The 22,949-nt window shown below is 38.1% G+C and overlaps 1 protein-coding gene across 1 annotated transcript in view; it reads right to left on the reverse strand.

Moving 5' to 3' along the window:
* Nucleotides 1-22,949, reverse strand: part of LOC134498893 (amine oxidase [flavin-containing] B-like) — a 66,773-nt gene that overhangs the window by 26,776 nt on the left and 17,048 nt on the right. Inside the window, exons 2-5 of the mRNA XM_063305261.1 lie at nucleotides 20,512-20,606; nucleotides 17,501-17,638; nucleotides 5,531-5,635; nucleotides 4,500-4,591 (exon numbers count right to left, since the gene is read on the reverse strand). Coding sequence (XP_063161331.1) covers nucleotides 4,500-4,591; nucleotides 5,531-5,635; nucleotides 17,501-17,638; nucleotides 20,512-20,606 — 430 coding nt within the window. The remainder of the gene's footprint in view (nucleotides 1-4,499; nucleotides 4,592-5,530; nucleotides 5,636-17,500; nucleotides 17,639-20,511; nucleotides 20,607-22,949) is intronic.

A 22,949-nucleotide genomic window follows, 5' to 3' on the forward strand; every position in this document is an offset into this window, starting at 1 on the left:
AAATTGGGGATGCCTTTAGAAGGGATCTGAAAAGCTTCATTGAGACTTGGTATGAAGCCTTAAATTATAGATCCTGACTTGGATGCCCTACTCATTACAGGAATCTTTTGAGGAAGATGGGCAGTGACAGAATTTGATAAATAAATAAAATTTTGCATATGCTCATAGTAATGCTTCTTATTACTCTTACTCATTCCTTCTAGTGCTGCACTCTAGGTTTGTTCGTTGCTATAGGTCTGAAACTGTATCTTGGGATGTCCCAATGAAATCTCAATTCGAGATGATGTTTCTGCTGCTACATGGTCATAATATTTTTAATGTTAAGCCCTACATAGCTTGGTTTCCAAATACCTTCTGGACTCTCACTTCCTCTTTTCCAGCTAGAATCAAGCTATCATATCTGTGTGTCCCATAAGAAACAGCTAATGATTTCCCACTTTTGTGAGTGAAGTGGAGCTGGGGCCAGAAAATGCTGTTTCTTGGTGATGGTCCCTACTTGGTGCAACAGCCTCCTTCCTGCAGTTAGGGTGGCACCCATCCAGTTCGCATTTGGCAAATTGATCAAAATGTAGCTTTTCTGGAGAGTGTTGAGGAGTAACTAGAATAACTGTCCTATTCTGTGCAGTTTAATTTTCCAGAAAATTTTATTGTTTTATATATTTTTATATTCTTAATGTTTATCTTTTTGATGTTAAATAGCAGGAAATATGGCAGTTTAAAAAATTAACATAAATAATTACAGATTTTAGTTGCTGAGGATTTTTTTTACTGTGATTGTTATTTTAACATCTATCCTGTAATATTACTTTGAATATTACATTTGGTATTTCATCTGCTTTCAAGTAAATAAAAAAGTAATTTATTCATTAAATAAATAATGAAAAGCTAATTATAGTTTGAAATCCTATAATCCTCTATAACTGGAAAGCTATGAACATATGAAATACATGAAAGCAAAAGAGAAAATCTGGACATTTTTTCCTTATTTCGTTTTTCCAGATAATATTTCTTATTCATTTTTAGCAGAAAAATGCTAAAAGTCAGTGCTTAAAGATGGAGCTGGCCTCTGGTGAGACCTGACATTTGGATTTTTTTAAAATTCATGCTTCTAATATCAGAGTAATATTTCTAAATGGTCAAACCTTGCGGGTGGGGGAACGACCCATAATTTGATCCAATACTTAGGACTTACAGTTTGACAGTCATATAACTCATTTGACAGTCATATGACTGTTCGTCTCCTTCCTAGGTGCTTTATTGTGCCAACAAATAAGTAATACATGTAGTTATAAGAAATACTTCTTTTCCTTGCTATTTGATCATAGAGAAACCAATTTAACATTTGTCTGGCTGGCACAGATATTCATGCTTGGCTTAGAGACACTACTAGATGGAAGCAGTGGAGTGAAGCCAGAACGTTTCCTTGTTCTCATTTTGATATTTGTGTTACTTTTCTTTCAGAAGTTAAGAGGAGAATCAAAATATTCCTGCAAATGCTTTCACAAAAGACACTTGCACATCACACTGTTTCCGCTCCTCAATCCCAAACAAAGCAACTTTAAGCCCAAAACTCAGGCAGAAAACACAGAAACAAATCCAATAGAAGAATGCAAATAAATAAATAAGTAAACATAAGTGCTATCCCAAATTACTGCAGGCTCTGGAGCAGCAAAATCCCCCCCCCCCCCGCTCTCCCATTTCATGCAAAAAGGACATTAAATATATTGGCAGCGTCCCCTCTCTATCCAGATTTCTAAAACATCCTGGGTGCACAAATTTGTATGGCTGTTTGCACAAATTAAGAATCAAAGCAGAGCAGTTGTAGAAACTGCCAAGTTACCATTTGCCCATTGCCTTTAAAAACTTTTTTCCAGCTGTGATGGTGAAACAATAACATGTCAGCAATTTTACAACCAGGTGCCTTTTCCAGTAGCTGTAACCATGGTTGCATCTTGCTGCACTGGCTAGAATGGGGGAGATACACACTAAATGAAGCCTACAGAAAGGAATCAGGAAAAGTATTTTGAATATTGCCTGCCTGTGGGGATGAGTGAGAGAGAAAGAGAGTGAGTGTCCTGGAACAACAGCAGTCCTATCACCTGCCCGCTGCTCCCTTTATCCCTAAGGCATTTGCTGGGGGAAAAGGAACCTCAAGGCAGCCTCACTTTATATGCAAGATGGTGCCCTGCCAAGCAGCAGGAGTGACTCTTGTCAAGTCACTCCCTTGCCCTTCTCATGGATGGTGAGTTTATGTGAACCGCCACTGTGAAAATAACCTAGCTCAATCCTAGCTCCATTTTAAAGTCATGCCAATAGAGCGGTATGATCATTTGTTTAAAAAAAAATTGGGAAGGGGAATCTTCAGTCTTCGCAAGTTTTCAACACACTCCTCCTTTTATCTCTCTCTCGACTGAATGCTCTGCCTGATGTAACAGGAGCAGGGAAGGAGTGGGGATGAGGCAACCACCCTGCCTCCTGTGGTAAACAGACTTTCCCTCTGGGATCACTTCCAGTTGAGCCAGACCCAAATCGGCTCAGCGGCAGAATATAGGCAACGGAGTCCAATTCTGTGGACCAGTTCTTTTTAATCCATCCAGAATATATGCACACATGCTGTCTTAGAGGTTTAGCACACTCTGGGCTACTGTGACAGCTTAGCTCCTTCCCTCTGGATCTAACTGTTGGATGGCTTGGTTTTAGACGTATCTTGACTCTTGAGCAATTAATGGAACTATGCAATTTACAGAACATCAACGAATCTCCACACTTTTAACAATTCTTTTTGCTGCAGAAACTTACCAAATCTACCCAATATGTACCCAAAATTCATGCATTTTCAACCATATAAGATAACATTCCAACATGCAATACTAGCAAATGCAAGTTTGCTCCATTGGCTAGAAGAATTGAAATTTTTTAAAAAATGGAGATTACCCTTCTGCTCCATTGCATCCTAAGGAGAAGCCATTAAAAAAACAAAAAACAAAAAAACACAACAACATACATTTTGATCACAAAGGCACATCAGAAATAAAGGAGCACACCAAACATACAACTGTAGCTGATTTCTAAAGGGAAAAAAAAAGGTGCTCTAGTCTGCTGAAACTCTTTGCAAATATTTCATTTGAAACCCATTTTCATATATTTTATCTAGCATTGGAAGCTACTTTAGAGGAACACACAGGATTAAAACTGATTATAAATGGTACATTATGGGCACTCTTATGATACTTTGCAATATGGCCTCCATTTAGGTTTTGTCAGATTCCTAAGTTTGAAACTGGTGTGGTTCATACAACATGCTAAGCCACAATGTGATTTATTCAGTTGTGGCTTAGCAAGTTATATGAACTGGACAATAGGCCTGGTAAATGATGATTTTTGGCTTAATGCATTATGTAAGCTTAGCTACTTATGGTTTTTCAGTAAACCATATTTAAATAAATAAGCCATAGCTTATGGGATGATTGGATGGTGGTATAACTGGCTTTCCCAGTGACTGATTGGGAAAACCTATTATACTTGTAAGCCACATGCTATAGCTATATTTTCCAAGTTGAGTTGTTTCTCTGGGGACCTCTCTTGCTCTTCTTTTAGAAGCCAGTGTTCAAGGCCAACATGGGCAAGCTGCCCTTCATCATTTTGGGGAGAATTAAGGGATGCAGTGGCATGGTGATGATACAAAGTGGGTTGGACATGGCTGGGAAAGTTTTCTATTTGAGGTGATGGTGGTGGGTGTCTTTATCTTTTAAAACAGCTACGCTTATTTTAAGCTTATGCAAAAGTTATGTGTGCTTTCCACACAAGATACCAGCAGAGGGCAGAAAGGGACTCACCATTATCTTAGGAATACTAGTTATAAACACAAGCATTAAATGCTAGAAAGAACAAATGTAAACATTAGGATGGACTTATCATATCCAGTTTTGATTAATGCAGTGTATTCCATGTGGAGTAGAAAGTATGACCACCCAAACAACCTGACTGGGCAAAAGGAAGTCTGCAAAGAGGTGTTAGTGCCTTCCATACATTTTGGGCTTCAGCTCTTATCACACCCAACAGTATGGCCATTGGCAAGGAATTGTGAGTACCATAGTCCAAAACATTTGAAAGCACCAGCTTCCCCATCCCTGGCCATGCTATCTAATGCATTGGCATCCTTTATTTTTTCCTGGATCCAATTCAAACAGCTGATTATTACTTTTAGAGATGGGACTCCTGCAAAGGGGCACGTTCCCTGGATGATAATTTACTGGGAATCATAGCCACTGGTAGGTGGACCCAGAGCCATAATATCCTAGAAATCTGTTTTTTCTTTTGTTATTTAAGGCACATTGTTAAGTGGTTTACATGGGACAGTGTTTTTTCTCAATGGTTTTGTTTACAGAGGCATCAGGAATTCTCCAATCTCCAATTTTTATTTTTTAAAATGGGATACTTGTCTTAGATGCTATTATCTTCTGTGGTATAGAAATGATATATATAAAACCACTTCTCACTTTGTCCAGCACACTTTATCTAGTAACTCTTCCATGGTAATTTTGTCCCATTCCTCTGCATGTGGTGCTTTCCATGGAGCTTCATTAGGAATCTAGGAAAGGAAAGGAGATAAGTCTAAAGAAAAACCACAACATAGAGATGATTATACACATGTTTAAAAATCAACCAATCTTTTTATTAGATCCCAATGCTTTTCCCCCAAACTACAACACCCAATGGAATGAATTTTGATTGTTCTTCAGAATTAAAGATTTTCTTGAAGTGTTTTAAATTGGTCAGCTTTTATAGTAATTCTGTCATTTATGCCTCAGGGTTTTAGAGGGGCATATTTTACTGTGAGTTGATAAATGAGTTGAATGAATGAATATTTTGAAGTTTTTTTATGCAGTACCACCAAAAGTTTGGTGATAGAAGTGGTATAAAATACTGTAAATCAATAAATAAATGCTTGGATTGTAGAAACCTAGACAATCCAGACCAGAGAGCCAGTATGGTACAGAGGTTAAGAAGTTGGACTAGAAGTAGAGAGACCAAGGTTCAACTCATGCAAATTGACCTAGTGTCTTGGGCTAGTCACTTTCTGACCATGCAGCCCAGCTCATAAAGTTGCTGTTGCTGGGATAAAACAAAGGGAAATTCCCACATAAATCATGAATGTTTTAAATATAATTAATTAAATCTAACTAATAAGCAAAATAAATATTTGTTGTTTATTCAATAAAGCAAGATTAAACCCACCATTATTTAGTACAATAGGTAAATAGTCTAGAAATTGAGCTGTTCAAGTATTGGGCCTCTTTCATTCATGCTCCCGTGGACAGTGGAAAGACCACCTCCCTGCCCCTCCTTGGCATCTCAGAAGGAGAAGAGGTGGATGGAAAAAGACTTGCATTCTGGAGAATGGGCTGCTTTACCTAGTTCTGCTGATGTTCACAAGACTCCTCAGCATCTTTAAGATGTATGGACTTCAATCCCATGCTGACTAAACAATTGCACCCATATCTTAAGCTGCAACTTGTGCAAAGCTCACCTCTTTCCCCATTTCATCCATTGTCCTCCATAGATTGTTGTAGTCCAAATAAGTAATGGGATTCCACATTGGAGGGAAAGGCCCTTTGAAGGGATAAGATTTGCCCTATAAAGTAGATGAAAGAAGAAACAACTCAAAACTGATAGTTATTCCAGATGGCTGCAACTGAGAAAGTCCAGCAAATCCATATGCATACCATTTCCATTGCACTTCTGTATGGAACACAGCCTGAAAAAGGAGAGTAAAACTCCCCTTTCTACATTAGTGCTAAGACATTGTATTGGAATAGCATCTGAAGGGGACCAGCCAAGTTAGGAACAACTCAAAAAACTAAATGAGAAAGGAGAGGATGGCAGAAACAGCAGGAGCATTCAGCATTATGAAAAGGGGATGCTGAAGACGTTGTGGTACTTCCTTTCTGTTCTGCTTCCAGCTCTGACTTAGCTGTTTTCCAGAACTTTAGGAAATGGTCTGGCTCTTTTCATTTCCAATCCAGACTTGGCTAAAAGCCATATGATAATGATTATTATGTGTCATCCAGTTGGTATCAGCAACCACATAGATGGGAAGCCTATATACCATCCCCTCTTCTTACCCCATTCTCTCCACTCCCCAATCCTGTCCTTTAAGCCATATTTACTGGCAGCAATATTTTGGCAATAGCAAGAGGAAAGAGTAAAGGAGATTTACCTGCTCTGCCCTCTCCACTTAGTATTTGATGCTATAGGATTTGGTGGCCTTTGGGAAATTAAGGGTTAATTAAGAGGGTTTACACTTATACATGAGAATACATAAAAATTATTTTTCAGTTTCAGATTAAATCCAGGATTATTGGGGATATAGTTCAAATCAACTGAAAAACATCAGAATGCTTACTCTCTATTTAGAACATTTAAGAAATGCATATTAAGGTCTAGAAATGTTCATAATAGTGATAAGTCATATAAGGCAATGTATAAGGATTTAGTCCAGATTAGCCTTCTTGTTTCCATCAATACAACTTAATTGCTTTCCATTCTTGATATAATTGGATTGCGGTTAGGCTGTTTGTATGTAGTATTCAGTTTTCATAAGTATTTGACAAAGTATCTAGTTAAATTGGCGAACAAACTTAAAATGCACACAACATAAGCATAATAATCTTATTATACATGTTAATAAATTGATCACAGTATAAATCACTGAATAGGAGAGATTTTATGGACCAGTGTTACATCTCAATTTATTTGGTATCTTTAATAATAATTTTGATAAAAGATACACAGAATCATTGTAAGAATGCTACAATATGGCAAGGCTGCAGGTACAGATGGTAACTGGAAAAATTATTTATCTATTTATTTATTTATTTATTTTTCGAAGTGTTATAAATGTTATATAATAAATGTTTATTATAAAAATGTTATAATATGGATGCAGTTTTCTTACTGAATAGATTTGCTTAACATGTGTTTAAAAACTGCATCTCTGCATAATGATTGGAATAACACATTTATTGTTCTCTACATAAAGTGAGAGTTTATAAGAGTGAATGCAAAACTACAGATTTATTAGCTAAATATGTCTGAGAAGGTATTGGCAAAATTCTGATTATAGGGTATAGGAGGTAACAGTGAGGACAGTTTGAGAAGTAGTATTATGCCAGACAAACGGTGTGAAGACCAGAGTTTTGCATTTCAGAAAATCACTGAATAATGTATTAATATGAGAAAGAAGGTTTACCTTTCATTTGTCATGTTAGAGAAAGCATGTACTAAGGTGACTAGGCTTGAGTTATAGAATGTTTTGCATGAATATGAAGTTGAAAGTTGGCTACTGCATGTTTCAACATTCATCGGGGATTAAAACAAAGATGTGTGATGTCCCCTTGGTTATTTAAAGTATTTATGGAAAAATGTATAAGGAATGTTTCTGATTATATTAATGGTGTGTTGGTTGGGATATGAAATGCAAGTATGCAGATGATGCTCTGCTTTTGGCTGAGAACCCAACATTAAATTTATTGTATGATACTGCAAGGGGTATAGATCTGAAAAAGTTGTGTATGACAGAGAAAACAGACTGAATGATTGTGAGTGTTCTACATAAATGAAAATAATTAGAGCAAATAGCTCTAACTGTAACTTGGTAGAATGTTTACTAGAGATGGGAAAATGGATGTAGAAATTTTAAGATATGCAAATGCTGGTACTATGATAGTGTGCCATATGTGGTCTGTTGCAAGGAATGAATGTTGAAAGAAGTGAACATGGAACTGTATAAGAGTGTGTTCCTGCCTACTACATTAACAGGATTTGAGAATTGGGTCTGTCAAGAGAAACATGAAAGTAAGTTCAATGCAGTGGGAATCAGTTACTTAAGAAGTTTGTGTGGTAAAACAAGAAAATATAGGGCAAAAAAAAAAATGAATGGGTCAAGAATCAATGTGGATTGAATACAAAAGTGAGTGACCAATATAAAGAAGTATGCTAAAATGGTTTAGTCTTGTAACCAGAATGGTTGCAAAACAAATATATGAAAGAAGAGTGAATGGGTTGGAAGGAAAAGGAAGACCGAGAAAATGATAGCTAGATGGAGCTGACAAGATCCTCAAAGAGAAATTGGTGAGAAGTTTAAAGAACAAAAGGCAATGTATGGGTCATTATACAGATGTGGTGGAAGCAAGCATGGTTTGCAGGATGTAGAGATATGAGGAGGTATAGTGAATGGTATCAGTGTAAATTAAATATAGCTATATTTTTGTTTCTATTACTTATCTTCATGTATTTAATTTCTGTAATTTACTATTTCCTACTCCTTTTCTGCACATAATATAATCCTGCTTACCCAGACAAGGAATAGTCTGAGGCATGCATGTATAATAACTGAAGAAATTGTATTTAAAGAAATAACATACTTAGAAAGCGGTACATAATAATGCAAAAATCTTTGGGTTTAGCCATAGCAAACTAAGTCTAGTGCAATAGAGCTTTAGAAAAAAAATGAATGATTTTCAGTTAAAAAAATCCTTGGGCTGGTCTGACATGATTTGCCATGGTAGACAAAGCTTGCCAAAAGAGAATTAGGACACAGATTCAGTTGGATTTCTCAGTTCTGTTGAGCATAACAGCGTTTTCTAACTTGGTGCCTTCCAGATGTATTAGATTAAAGTTCCTATCATGCCCAATTAGTATATAGTTCTACATCACTTGCCTAGCTTGGGAGTTTTTCCCACATGCTCATATTGATCTCATATGCCTCTTTCCCTCCCTCCCCCCTCCCCCTCCCTCTCCCTATCTCTCTCTTGCTGCTGCTGCAGTTCTCTCCATGGGATTTGTACATTTGTAGGCAAAAGTGTCCAAAGTTGTGCAGTTGATGAGCCAATGACAAGCAGTTCTAATGTACCTTCCCAATAGGTGAATTAGTGGACTTTCTGAGATGATATTTGAAAGCAGTGATGGATCAGTGAAGAGTCAATAAAAGAGAAGAATAGATGCGAATGGTCCAACTGACCTAGAAGTTAGGAATTCCTCTGTCCCAGAATAAATTACAATTGTTCTAAAACAGGGTTGCACAACCTTTTTGATTGGTCTCTAACAAGATGGAGGGCTGGGGGAGGGGGAAAACTAAACAGAGCAGACATCACATCTATCTTAAGCAACCAGATTTATCCATTATTCACATTAGCAACTTTTCCAGGGAGAATATTTCCCAAGGAATCAAGAACTTTGATCTCAGACTGCTGGATTACAGCTTTGTAGATCTCTATGGATTTGGGGTTGCAAGGCAGAGGTGGACCTTTCTCTAATTTTAAATCGGATGAGAAAGAAAAAAAAGCACTAACAGTTATTAACCATGCATGGACATCAGAAACAAGGTTTTTGGCAACTATACATCTTTTCTTGGCTAGCTAAGCTAGGCAAAATTAAACTAATGGAAACATTCATCTTAGATCATCTTGCTATTTTATCTTTGCTTTAAATAGAACAGGTTTGACAGAAAATCTCAAAAAGGAAAACAGAAGCAATCTCTTGATGTGATTTAAAATCTATTTAAGCTGTTATACCCCTACCTTTGTCTGGGGATTGTTGTCGTTGTTAGTTGCCGTCGAGTCGTTTAGAACTCATGGCGACCCTATGTATTGTTGTTTATTCGTTTAGTGGCTTCTGACTTTTCGTGACTTCATGGACCAGCCCACGCCAGAGCTTCCTGTCGGTCGTCAACACCCCCAGCTCCCCCAGGGACGAGTCCGTCACCTCTAGAATATCATCCACCCACCTTGCCCTTGGTTGGCCCCTCTTCCTTTTGCCTTCCACTCTCCCTAGCATCAGCATCTTCTCCAGGGTGTCCTGTCTTCTCATTATGTGGCCAAAGTATGTCAGTTTTGCCTTTAATATCATTCCCTCAAGTGAGCAGTCTGGCTTTATTTCCTGGAGGATGGACTGGTTTGATCTTCTTGCAGTCCAAGGGACACTCAGAATTTTCCTCCAACACCACAGTTCAAAAGCATCTATCTTCCTTCGCTCAGCCTTCCTTATGGTCCAGCTCTCGCAGCCATATGTTACTACGGGGAACACCATTGCTTTAACTATGCAGACCTTTGTTGTCAGTGTGATGTCTCTGCTCTTAACTATTTTATTGAGATTTGTCATTGCTCTTCTCCCAAGGATTAAGCATCTTCTGATTTCCTGACTGCAGTCAGCATCTGCAGTAATCTTCGCACCTAGAAATACAAAGTCTTTCACTGCTTCTACATTTTCTCCCTCTATTTGCCAGTTATCAATCAAGCTGGTTGCCATAATCTTGGTTTTTTTGAGGTTTAGCTGCAAGCCAGCTTTTGCACTTTCTTCTTTCACCTTCATCATAAGGCTCCTCAGTTCCTCTTCGCTTTCAGCCATCAAAGTGGTATCATCTGCATATCCGAGATTGTTAATGTTTCCTCCAGCGATTTTAACTCCAGCCTTGGATTCCTCAAGCCCAGCATGTCGCATGATGTGTTCTGCGTACAAGTTGAATAGGTAGGGTGAGAGTATACAGGCCTGCCGTACTCCTTTCCCAATATTAAACCAGTCCGTTGTTCCGTGGTCTGTTCTTACTGTTGCTACTTGGTCGTCATACAGATTCTTCAGGAGGCATACAAGATGACTTGGTATCCCCATACCACTAAGAACTTGCCACAATTTGTTATGGTCCACACAGTCAAAGGCTTTAGAATAGTCAATAAAACAGAAATAGATGTTTTTCTGAAACTCCCTGGCTTTTTCCATTATCCAGCGGATATTGGCAATTTGGTCCCTAGTTCCTCTGCCTTTTCTAAACCCAGCTTGTATATCTGGCAATTCTCGCTCCATGAATTGCTGAAGTCTACCTTGCAGGATCTTGAGCATTACCTTACTGGCATGTGAAATGAGTGCCACTGTTTGATAGTTCGAACATTCTCTAGAGTTTCCCTTTTTTGGTATGGGGATATAAGTTGATTTTTTCCAATCTGATGGCCATTCTTGTGTTTTCCAAATTTGCTGGCATATAGCATGCATTACCTTGACAGCATCATCTTGCAAGATTTTGAACAGTTCAGCTGGGATGCCGTCGTCTCCTGCTGCCTTGTTATTAGCAATGCTTCTTAAGGCCCATTCAACTTCACTCTTCAGGATGTCTGGCTCTAGCTCACTGACCGTCAAAGCTATCCCCGATATTGTTATCCTTCCTATACAGGTCTTCTGTATATTCTTGCCACCTTTTCTTGATCTCTTCTTCTTCTGTTAGGTCCTTGCCATCTTTGTTTTTGATCATACCCATTTTGGCCTGGAATTTACCTCCGATGTTTCTAATTTTCTGGAAGAGGTCTCTTGTCCTTCCTATTCTATTGTCTTCTTCCACTTCCACGCGTTGCTTGTTTAAAAGTAATTCCTTATCTCTTCTGGCTAACCTTTGGAATTTTGCATTTAATTGGGCATATCTCCCCCTATCACTGTTGCCTTTTGCTTTCCTTCTTTCTTGGGCTACTTCTAGTGTCTCAGCAGACAGCCACTTTGCCTTCTTGGTTTTCTCTTTCTTTGGGATGTATATTGTTGCCACCTCCTGAACAATGTTGCGAACTTCTGTCCATAGTTCTTCCGGGACCCTATTTACTAAGTCCAGTCCCTTAAATCGATTCTTCACCTCCACTGCATATTTCTTAGGGGTATTAGTGAGCTCATATCTAGCTGATCTGTGGGTCTTCCCTAATCTCTTTAGTCTGATCCTAAATTGTGCAAGAAGAAGTTCATGATCTGAACTACAGTCAGCTCCAGGTCTTGTTTTTACTGACTGTATAGATGTCCGCCACCTTTGGCTGCAAAGGATGTAGTCAATCTGATTTCAGTGTTGTCCATCTGGTGAAGTCCATGTATAAAGCCATCTCTTAGGTTGTTGGAAGAGAGTGTTTGTTATGCAGAATGAGTTGTCTTGGCAAAATTCTATCAGCCTATGTCCTGCTTCGTTTTGTTCTCCCAGGCCATGCTTACCTGTAATTCCAGGTGTCATTTGACTGCCCACCTTAGCATTCCAGCCTCCCGTGATGAAAATAACATCTCTTTTAGGCGTGTTGTCCAGTAGGTGCTGCAGATCCTCATGGAACTGCTCTACTTCAGCTTCTTCAGCATCTGTGGTTGGGGCATATATTTGGATCACTGTGATGTTAGATGGCTTGCCCTGAATTCAAATTGAGATCATTCTATCATTTTTTGGATTGTATCCAAGCACTGCTTTAGCCACTTTACTATTAATTATGAAGGCTACTCCATTTCTTCTGTGGTCCTCTTGTCCACAGTAGTAGATCTGGTGGTCATTTGATGTGAAGTGGCCCATTCCAGTCCATTTCAGTTCACTGATGCCCAAAATGTCTATCTTTAATCTTGACATCTCACCAATAACCACATCCAATTTGCCCTGGCTCATAGATCTTACATTCCAGGTTCCAATGGTGTGTTGATCCTTAGAACATCGGATTCGCCATTCACTACCAGCACCGTCGGCCGCTAGCCGTCCTTTCGGCTTTGAGCTAGCTGCGTCATCACGTCTGGGGCTAGTTGAACTCATCCTCTGTTCCTCCCCAGTAGCATTTTGACCATCTTCCGACCTGGGGGTCTCATCTTCCAATGGTATACCGACATATCTCTGTTGTACTGATCCATTTAGTTTTCACAGCAAGAATACTGGGGTGGGTTGCCATTACCTTCCCCAGGGATCGCATTTAGTCTGACCTCTCTGTCATGACCTTCCCGTCTTGGGTGGCCCTTCACGGTTTAGCTCATGGCATCATTGAGGTGCTCAAGCTCCAGCACCACGACAAGGTAACGATCCTTTGCTGAAGGACCCTATGTATAACAGAACGAAATGCTGTTCGGTCTTGCGCCATATGCTGACTGTTCCAATGTTGGCATCCATTGTTGCGATAATTGTATCAGTCCATCGCATTGAAGGTCTTCCTCTTTTCCACTGGCCTTCAAGTTTACCAAACAAGCTACCTTTTATTTTTATTGTGTAGCAAGTCAGAATAAATGACAGTGTAGAATGCTTACACATGTATCACTGAATTACTTCCATAAAAGAAAAAACATAAAATTGCCTTGGGTGCCAATATAGTACTCACTCATTCCACTGCTAATTAAATCTGAATGTATATACAGCTTTCCATGTTTTATTCATGAAGAAGAAACTGGCAAATAACATTTTAATAGATCAACCATTACAAAACAGAGGTGAAAATGAACTAGACATAAAAGTTTCTTGAAAGTTGTAATTCACAAGACTCAATCACCTAAGAAACCTATGTTTATGCACAATTTTGGCTTTCAAAAATGCATTCCTCACATAACTAAATAAATAAAACATTACTATGTTACTATATAGTATATGTAATATTACCTATTTTGTTGTTCTTTTTTTCTTGATAAAGTAGGAGAAAGGGCCAAAATACATTCAAATTTTGAAAATCCCCAGGCTACCACATATCCCATTCTCTGTGATTTATTCTCTTCAGAGTCCTCAGAGCAATTAGAGCAGTGTTTCTCAACCTCAGCAACTAAGATGTGTGGACCAACTCCCAGAGTTCCCCAGCCACCATGCTGGCTTGGGAATTCTGGGAGTTGAAGTCCATATCTTAAAGCTGCTGAGGCTGAGAAACACTGAATTAGAGTACTGGATTCAGATTGGAGAGACCAAGATTCAAATCCTCTTTCAACAATGGAGCTCACTGGATTAGTTGGAGCCAATCGTGTTCTTCCAGCCCAACCTACTTCATAGGTTGTGGCTATGGGATATCCCATGTATGCTACATAAGTGTCCAGAGTAAAGGTGAGATATCAGTGCAAAATATCGACAAGCACATGAGGTCTTAAAAGTGGGTAGCAGGAGTGCTCTCTATTCTCTTTAAATTCCATGCCACATGTTCAGTTGGGAACTCTGAATAGGAATCATACCTCCATTTGCTTGAATATAAGTATACCTCACTATATCTTTTGGGTCTCTTAATAAAACAGAACTCTTGATTACTTATCCTATGAAGATCACTGTGTTATAAGCCTATAATTTCAACAATTCTAATAAGGAATTAGATTAGATGCGCACAGAAAACTGATTCAGGTTTCTCATTCAATATGCACTTTCAGAATGACCAGGCTTTGTGTTTCCTAAAACTTCAGATTGCACTTTAAAGTGTAACCAGGATTGATCAAGTAGTTTTTATGGGGTATAGACACTGGGATGTTAGATGGATAGGCTGTCAGGTTCCCTGGACTATGACCTGGCTATAAGTCTCCAACTCCACTTTACATGACTTGTCTTGGCTGATAGGCTTGAACTAAGTCAAAGTCTCCTAGACACATGACATGGAAGAATCTTTATTGCAATGAAACTAAAGCCACGTCAAACACACGATTACCTTTTGTCAGCATGAGACAGCATTTCCCATTTATACCATGACAGTTGAAACCGACTGCTTTTTTCTTTTTCTTGCCTGTCCCATGTTTCAACAGACTCTTTTCCCTGAGGTTCATGGCCTTGACACTGGCTGTCGGTGTTGACGTAAGTGCACTGAGTGCATAAGTGCACACATCTCTGCACTGAGAACTATTGGCTCTCGGCTTATCTCTCACATGGGCATTTGCATATATTTGCAAGGCTATAGTATTTGCAGGGGGAAACAGTGGCAGCACCCAACCAGGACACAGTATGTAATCCTTATTGGGAATCATTAGACATAGGTAGCAAGTGATGACTGGGGAAGGCACTGGCAAACCAACCCGCTATAGTCTGCCAAGAAAACTTTGTGAAAGCGGCGTCCCCCCAAAAGGTCAGACTCAGTCAGACATGACTTGGTGCTTGCACAGGGGACCTTCACAGCAAGATCTTATTCTATGGGGTTCAAGATAGATAGATAGATAGATAGATAGATAGATAGATAGATAGATAGATAGATAGATAGATAGATAGATAGATGTAAGAGAGAGAGAGAGATAATACGTATATACAAAATCTTGTGATATTGATCCATGAATGCTTAATGAAAATCTGATATCTGTCAGGTCAAGTCAAGCCTGATAAGACCATACACAAAGTTCTTATAAACAGTAGATTGCTTATTATAGAAGAATCAGACCCCATTCAAAACACATATCAGAGGAATTAGAATTACACAAAGGTTAATTCTCTAGATGGTTACTAAATCAGAGTAAACAGAACAATACATTCAGCACAAAAAGAAGTGCTGCAGCATGAAAATAAAACAATATTGGTATTTATGAATTTAATTAGAAAATATGGGAAAAAGTAAAATTAGCCATTTTTAAATTTAAAATCAGAATTAGAATAAATTCCTAAAGGAAGGAATTGAAGAGAAATGTGAGATGCAAATTCCAGGACAATCTGCAGAGACTGGGTTCATGATGAGCATTTAAGAAAAAGGTATACAGAGAAGTTAATTGGTTCAAGGATTGATAAGAAAAAATAGGAGTTAGTATGAAATTATACCCATTCTTGTCTGCTGTCTTTGATCCTCTAACAGCTGGCTTCATGCCAGGGAAAGCAAATTTGAAAAGAGACATAGGCAAAAACCTTCAAGGCCAGCAAACAGACAAATGTCGACTCAGAACAGAAAGGGAGCAATTTAATCACAGTACCTGGGATGAAGCCCTGACAAGACCGAGGATAAACATGAGATTTTTATCATAATTGTCCTTGAGAGACAGGGTCTCTCAAAAGTTATCCTATACAAAAGGCTTTACTGAAGTGATTGTTTATCAGCCTGACATGATAAACTTCAACACTACAGTATAGATTATTCTAGTGTCTAAGATTTGGTCCACTTACTTTAATTCAACACCAAAAAAATTAGAAAAGTATAGATGTTGATATTACCTGATGATACTGTTTCTATGGCTCTTGCCCTTAGCTAATGTCTGCAATTTCATGAAAGCGTTAAAAGAAGATAATAGAACCAACGAAAGGTGTTTGAAGAATTGTGTCTACATTGCTTGCCCAAGTTTAAATTATGCAGGGACTTCTGTGCTTTGGCCAAGATGAAATGGAGCTTTCAACTTTCAATCTGTTTCTTTAATTCACAAGATCTTAGCTTAGTTTTATGAATTTATCTCAAGGGACCTATGCAATATCAGAAAAGCCAGAGAGATACTTACTGATTATCACCATCTACCATTATAGTTATTGTAAAATTAATGAGATGTTGCCAAATGCAATGCAGTGTAATAAAGTTTAATATTTCTGCCTTTCTCTGACATGATGTCATGAGTAAGGATGGTGAGCAGGGGGTTCCCATCCAGACTGTCAAGCGCATGCATAGCACTGAGGAATTGGTCAGCCATTCAAAGAGACACAGATCAGGACCGCCTTAACCTGCGGGGTTTATATGTCTGGGTTTTCCCACGCTTCTTCAGTTTGTTAGGATTCCTGTTATGTACTAGCAATAAACATTAGAGACCAGTTCCTTGTCTCAGCGTGTTTCCTGGCTGTTAGGACACATAAAGGTAAATGGTCTAATCTTTACTAACCTTCCCCTATCAAAGAAAACAAACTAAATTTGTATAATCAGGCAATCAATCTGAGGCTTATATTAAATAATTACGTACTAAATCCTGAGATTGGTTTGGAGATGTAATTATTCCACAAATTAAAATTTCCCAGTGTAGCCAGTAGGTGGGATTTTTTTCCCAATACTTTGCTTTTACTAGGAAACTGCACTTTTAAATAATAATCTAAAATTATCCTTAAATGAATGGAAAAGTATACAACTATTTATTAGAATATACAACTATTTTATTTATTATATATACAAACACATACATACATACATACATACATACACACCATACCATGTCTAGGCTGCAAAAAATTTTGCTCCTTACCTTTTGAGAAATAAAAATGGAAAAATTCACTACCAAACATAACTCTTGCCAATGCATTTTGGTGTGCGATACAGAGTTGGTCTGGAGGCCACAAAACTCGTGTTGTGAACTACTTATGGCTCACTCATCTTCCTGAAGGCAATCCATATATGGGGTTCCCTCCCCTCATTTTATACTTACAAAAATGCACTATGGTTTGGACTGAGAGTTGGTGAAGAATTAGGTTAACTAACACAATAACATTCATGGCCAGGGGTCAAATTCTATACAGATTTAACAGAAGATACCCAAAAAGGAATAACCAAAACATTTCTGCCAACTAGCTGCGCTGTATATCACCCAGCCATGTCTATCTTTCAGTCTTTATGCTAAATGAAATATTCTGCCTATTCTGACTTTCTGAAATAATACAAATGGAAGAAAACAGTTCAACCATATTTTCTAGTCAAATGATGTTGCTCATTAACCTTCAGAATTCTTTCATGCCCAGTTAATCTGAGTATTTAACAAATCATTCCCAAAAAATTATTAAAGCTGGAGGAGGAGAAGGAGGAGGAGGAGGAGGGGGAAAAGAAATGGTTGCTCTTACTTTGACATGATGAATAAGATGCTCAATTTCATTCACTTTGTAGGTCTCTAGTCCTAACTCCTTAGATAGCCGTAAAACACGGTTTTGTGTGGGTCCCACATATGCTCCTCCCAAGTCAACATACTTGACATGCTTATTCTGGTTGAGAAAGATAAAATAGTATACTGGTAAATGGGTGCCTCTAACATGATTGGAAGAGAGGGAACATGCATGTCAATGCATCTATCATCCTACAATATTGATAATTCTTTTAATAACAATTATAATGTCTTTTCCTGCTGGCCAGAAAGATAATCTTTTAAGGAGTCTGCATATTCAACAAGGATCAGATCATGGCTCAAAGAAACATGATCAAGTTTTGCTGAAGCTGCTCATGCTTGGGTAAGCTTAATATTTACTTTGTTTGTTTAATCAGTGTATATAGCTACCCGCTCAGCATATGATTAAGGGTGGCATACCTCATTAAAAACAATAATAAATCCATAAGATTACATGATAAAAAGACAAAAGACATAAACTAAACAGACATACAGTTGTAATTGAAATTACTCAACTCCCATAGCAAATCAGGTTGATTGTCAAAATGTACAGACTTTCAGCTGTTTGCAGTGAACAAATCAAACAAAAGCCATTGAAATAGCTCAACACAATGAATGCTTCAAGTGGTGTCCCCAAAGTCAACTGAAAATGCAACTTATCATGACTTCTCCTGTCTCAAAATTATTCAACCGCTTCATGGCAAACATCTTCAGTACTTAGTTGCCTTTTGCTGTTATGACCTGCTGCAAACAAGATGCATAGCCAGACACCAGCTTCTGGCAGCATTCCTGAGTAATCTTAGCCCATTCCTCATAAGCAATGGCCTAAAGTTCAGTAATATTCTTGGGTGTGCGTGCTGCAACCACCTTCTTCAAATCCCACCAGAGATTTTCTATGGGATTCAAGTCAGGTGACTGTGCTGGCCACTGTAGAATCTTCCAGGACTTCTTCTGCATCAAACCCTTAGTGGAATTTGAGGTATGCTTGGGATCATTGTCCTGTTGGAAGGTCCAGTGACGCCCAAGCTTCAGCTTCCTTACAGATGGCATGACGTTTTCTCCTAGGATTTCCTGATACTTCAATGAATCCATCTTGCTGTCCACACGCTGCAGGTTTCCAGTGCCAGAGGATGCAAAGCAGCCCCAGAGCATCACCAAGCCACCACCATGCTTAACTGTAGGCAGAGTGTTCTTTTCAGCGTATGCTTCATTCTTCTTCCTCCAGACATACCGCTGATCCATTGGGCCAAAAAGTTACAGTTTTGTTTCATTGCTCCACAGAACAGAATCTCAAAACTTCTGTGGCTTATTTATATGATTTTGAGCATACTGGAGCCAACTTTTCTTGTGCTTTTGGGTCAGTAGTCATGTACGTCTTGGAGTTCTGGCATGGGAACCTTCTGTGTTTAGTACGTGCCTTACTGTGCTCACTGAAACCTCAGTGGCTGTTGCCACCATGTCTTGCTGCAGGTCTTTTGCAGTCACTCGAGGGTTTCTCTCAACCTGCCTTCTCAGAAATCTGGTTGCAGCCACTGACAGCTTCCTTTTTCTGCCCCGTCCAGGTAGCGTAACCACTGTTCCTTTAACTTTGAACTTGTGAACTATGCTTCCAATGGTGTCTCTAGGAACATTCAGTGCCTTCACCATCTTTCTGTATCCTGTTCCTTGTTTGTGAAGGGCGATGATCTCTTCTCTTACCTTTTTGGACTATTCTTTTGACTTAGCCATACTGTATTTCTAACATGCAGTCTAACGTGACACTCAACAAACCCCTAGCCACCTCAGGTATTTCATGTGTTCCAGCTCAAGCACACCTGGTGCAACTAATGAAGCCCTTGATTAGTTGCATCAGGTATGCTTGAAACAGCACCTATTTTGCATACTGTATGTGGGCTGTTGTGACAGATACTGTTCAGGGGGTTGAATAATTTTGAGACTGGAGAAGTCACTATAAGTTGCATTTTCAGTTGACTTTGGGGACACCACTTGAAGCATTCGTTGGGTTGAACTATTTCAACTGCTTTTGTTTGATTTGTTCACTGCAAACAGCTGAAAGTCTGTACATTTTGACAACCTGATTTGCAGTGAGGGTTGAATAATTTCAATTAACTGTATATAGACACAAATTGCTGGAAAAAAACCCTCATCCAACAGGTCATATTTCAATCGAAGCAAATATTTGTAGCTCAGTGTTGAACTGTGGAGTCCTTGGTGCTCTCTGAGCCTTATTGTTTTCTTGCAGACGTTTCATTGCCAGACTAGGCAACATCTTCAGTGCAAAGAACTCTTTGAATGAAACGTCTGCAAGACAACAACAAGGCTCAGAGAGCACCAAGGACTCCACAGGTCATATTTCTCCAGACCTAATGTCTGAGTAAAAACAGTTCTTTAATGCCTTCCAAGAGGCAGTCAGAGTTGGGGCCAGGTAGATCTCAAAGGGTATGTTGTTCCATAGGGCAGGAACAGCAACAAAGAAAGCACATCTCCAGGGTTCAGCCAGGTGACATTGCCTAAATGTCAGGCCCCTGAGCATACTGACCCTGACAGGTCTTACTGAACACGTAGAAATAATTAGGGATAGAGAGTCCTGCAAGTAGCCTGGCCCTGTGCCTTGAAGGGCTTCATAGGTAAGAAGTGAACTGGTTACCAGTGCAGCTTATGAATTAGAGGTGCTACATAGGGATACCAAGATACACCCATAACTACCCATGCTGCTGTATCCTGGACCAACTAAAATCCCCAGGTGGTCACCACGGACAGCCCCATATAGAGCATTTAACAGAAATCCAGTCACAAAGTTAGTAAGGCATGAGTGACTGTCAGCAGGCATTCCTGATCCAGGAGCAGGTGCAATTGGCACACAACATGAAGCACCAGTTTGAATAGCAAAATACTGGGGAACTTACATTCTCACATTTTATAGGGGAAAATTATACATACATACATACATACATACATATATAAGGTACTTACCCTTACTGTGTATGTTCTGCCTCCAACCCTGTCTCGGGCTTCTAAGACTAGAACATCCAGTCCTGAGTCATACAGTAACTTGGCTGCAGACAGACCTAAACAAAATAACAATGACAAAAAGCTACATTGCACTTTTGCCACAAATATTTTCACAGCAATTTAAGTTTTGCAATAAATAAGCAAGAAATAAAAGAATTGTGAAAAATACGCTTTAACATTAAATTAAGAACATAAGACCAAAATCTTAGAAAGTATTTCCGAATTCTATTTTATTCTGGTTTCGGAAATTGATAGCAGAATCTTGGAGGTTTAGCAGATGAGACTTTTATTATGTCGCTGCCTATTTTAATAATGACGCTTTATAACAGGTTCTCACAATTTCATCCTTCCAGATTTTTTCACTTCTTTTTCTGATTCTTTTTTTTTCCTCAGTGCATTTTGATTAGTAATATAAGAACTGTCCCTTCTGGAACACTCTATAAACTTGATATTGTTCCAAGAGCTAAAGGAATAAACTTGGATTCAATGGATATATTAAAATAACTAACAATTTTAATATTTTATTCAGTTAATGAATAGAGCTAATTAACTGTGAAGTACAGTTAAATATAGGAAACCATCTAGTATTTAAGCTGGTAATTCTCAATCAAGGTAGTGTATCCTGAAATATCAGCAAACTTCCACAGAATATATCAACTTACATATCCCTGTTATCTCTCTTGGATGCATGGAGCTATAAACACCATGCACACAGAGAGAGCTTACTTAAGATAGGTATGTGCTGAATTTCCAACTCACTGTTACCTAACCTTATAGAAGTAGAGATGGCAGCTCCTATTTATGCATGTCATAATCCAATAATTGAAAGATTAAATAGAAGAATTTCCATATTGAACAGACACTTAATGACTGATTATTATTCCAAGAGGATATTGAACTGTTCTTCATCAATGAATACAACTCATAGCTTTAAAAATCTGAGACAAGCTGTTGTTTGTATCATTTTAGTTGGTTCCAATAAAAATCCAATCATGAATTTTGGATCCAGCAAGAATTGACAACTCTATATTGCATGGAATCAATAAACCCATGTGAACAAAATCACAGTTCCAAGGCAAAGTTCAAGGAAAATGTCCTTTGCCTTGTATTATTAATTTGAGAAAAATACCTCATTTAGACATGCAAGGTTCAAATGTCACTTTATAATCTGAACTGCAACTGAGGCATGAAATGATCCTGCCACAACATGCTTAGTGAGGAATCAACAATATAGTGAGCAATATATAAACAAACATAAGCACTTCCAAGTGTCATATATTTTAATGGGAAAAAGTAATAGATCGCATTTAATTCTAGGAAAAAGAAAATATATATACAGTATATAAAATGGTCTTCTACCACAAGCACTTCATAGGCACTCGAATTCTGATAGAAAATGTTGTGTCTTTCAGACATTTTGAATTTCAATTTCTTTTTATTCATTTTTATTAACAAAAATGCTTTGAACTTTGCCAAGAAGGAAGAAAAATATATTTATAAATGCAGATAAGAATAAAGCATTCCCAAACTATAAATTCTGCTAATCCTGGTCCAGGATAATCTCTGAATTGCCAAACCACAGTTATAGGCAGAGGTTACTGGCAAAACGAAAAACAAAATAAGAAAGCAGTTACAAGGTCTTATTTAATTGTTTGAAATGATTATTTATGGTCAATCTAGCATAAAGCATAGTAAAACAGAATGTCTGAATGAAATGTCTGAATGCATTATGGCATCTTAGTAGCTTTAACTCTGATTTTTCCAAGATAAATAGTACAATTAATCATGTGAATTGATAAGCATATATTTTATTTACACAAAGGGTACAGTAACATTTTTTATTATGTTGTTATATATCTTGGTACATTATACTGTTTCGATACAGTGATGTTTATATAATATGATTAAAGGTTATTAACATTCAGTTATTTAGACATTTTAAAGTACTGAGAATAGAGAAGAGAAAAAAAGGTATTCTATCAGTATTAATTACAATTTAGGATGTCAATATTACAAGCATAAAATTATTTGTCTTGTTCATACAATGTTGAATATAACATTGAAAAAAGAACCACTATGACTCACATCAAAGTATTTGTTGGTTTTGGTCTTAAGCTGATTACTTAGTATTAATTACTCCATCAGATTGCTACTTGTGTGTGTGTGTGTGTTAATGAAAGGAGAAAATAGATAATAGAGCAAATTTAACAAGAATTAAAGTACCAAAAAGGAAAAGGAAAAAGGATTTTTAAAAAAAGAACTGCAGCAACATTTAGATAGAGGATAAGGCCAATGCCCCAAGCTTTCATAAGTAACCATGACAACCTGTTTTCAAATAGCTTCCCCTTGGAAGATGTTACATTAGAGGAGATTGACATCCAAGGGCTTTTACAGAGCTG

The sequence above is a fragment of the Candoia aspera genome, chromosome 5, assembly GCF_035149785.1.
Source record: "Candoia aspera isolate rCanAsp1 chromosome 5, rCanAsp1.hap2, whole genome shotgun sequence".
Classification (NCBI taxonomy): Eukaryota; Metazoa; Chordata; class Lepidosauria; order Squamata; family Boidae; genus Candoia; species Candoia aspera.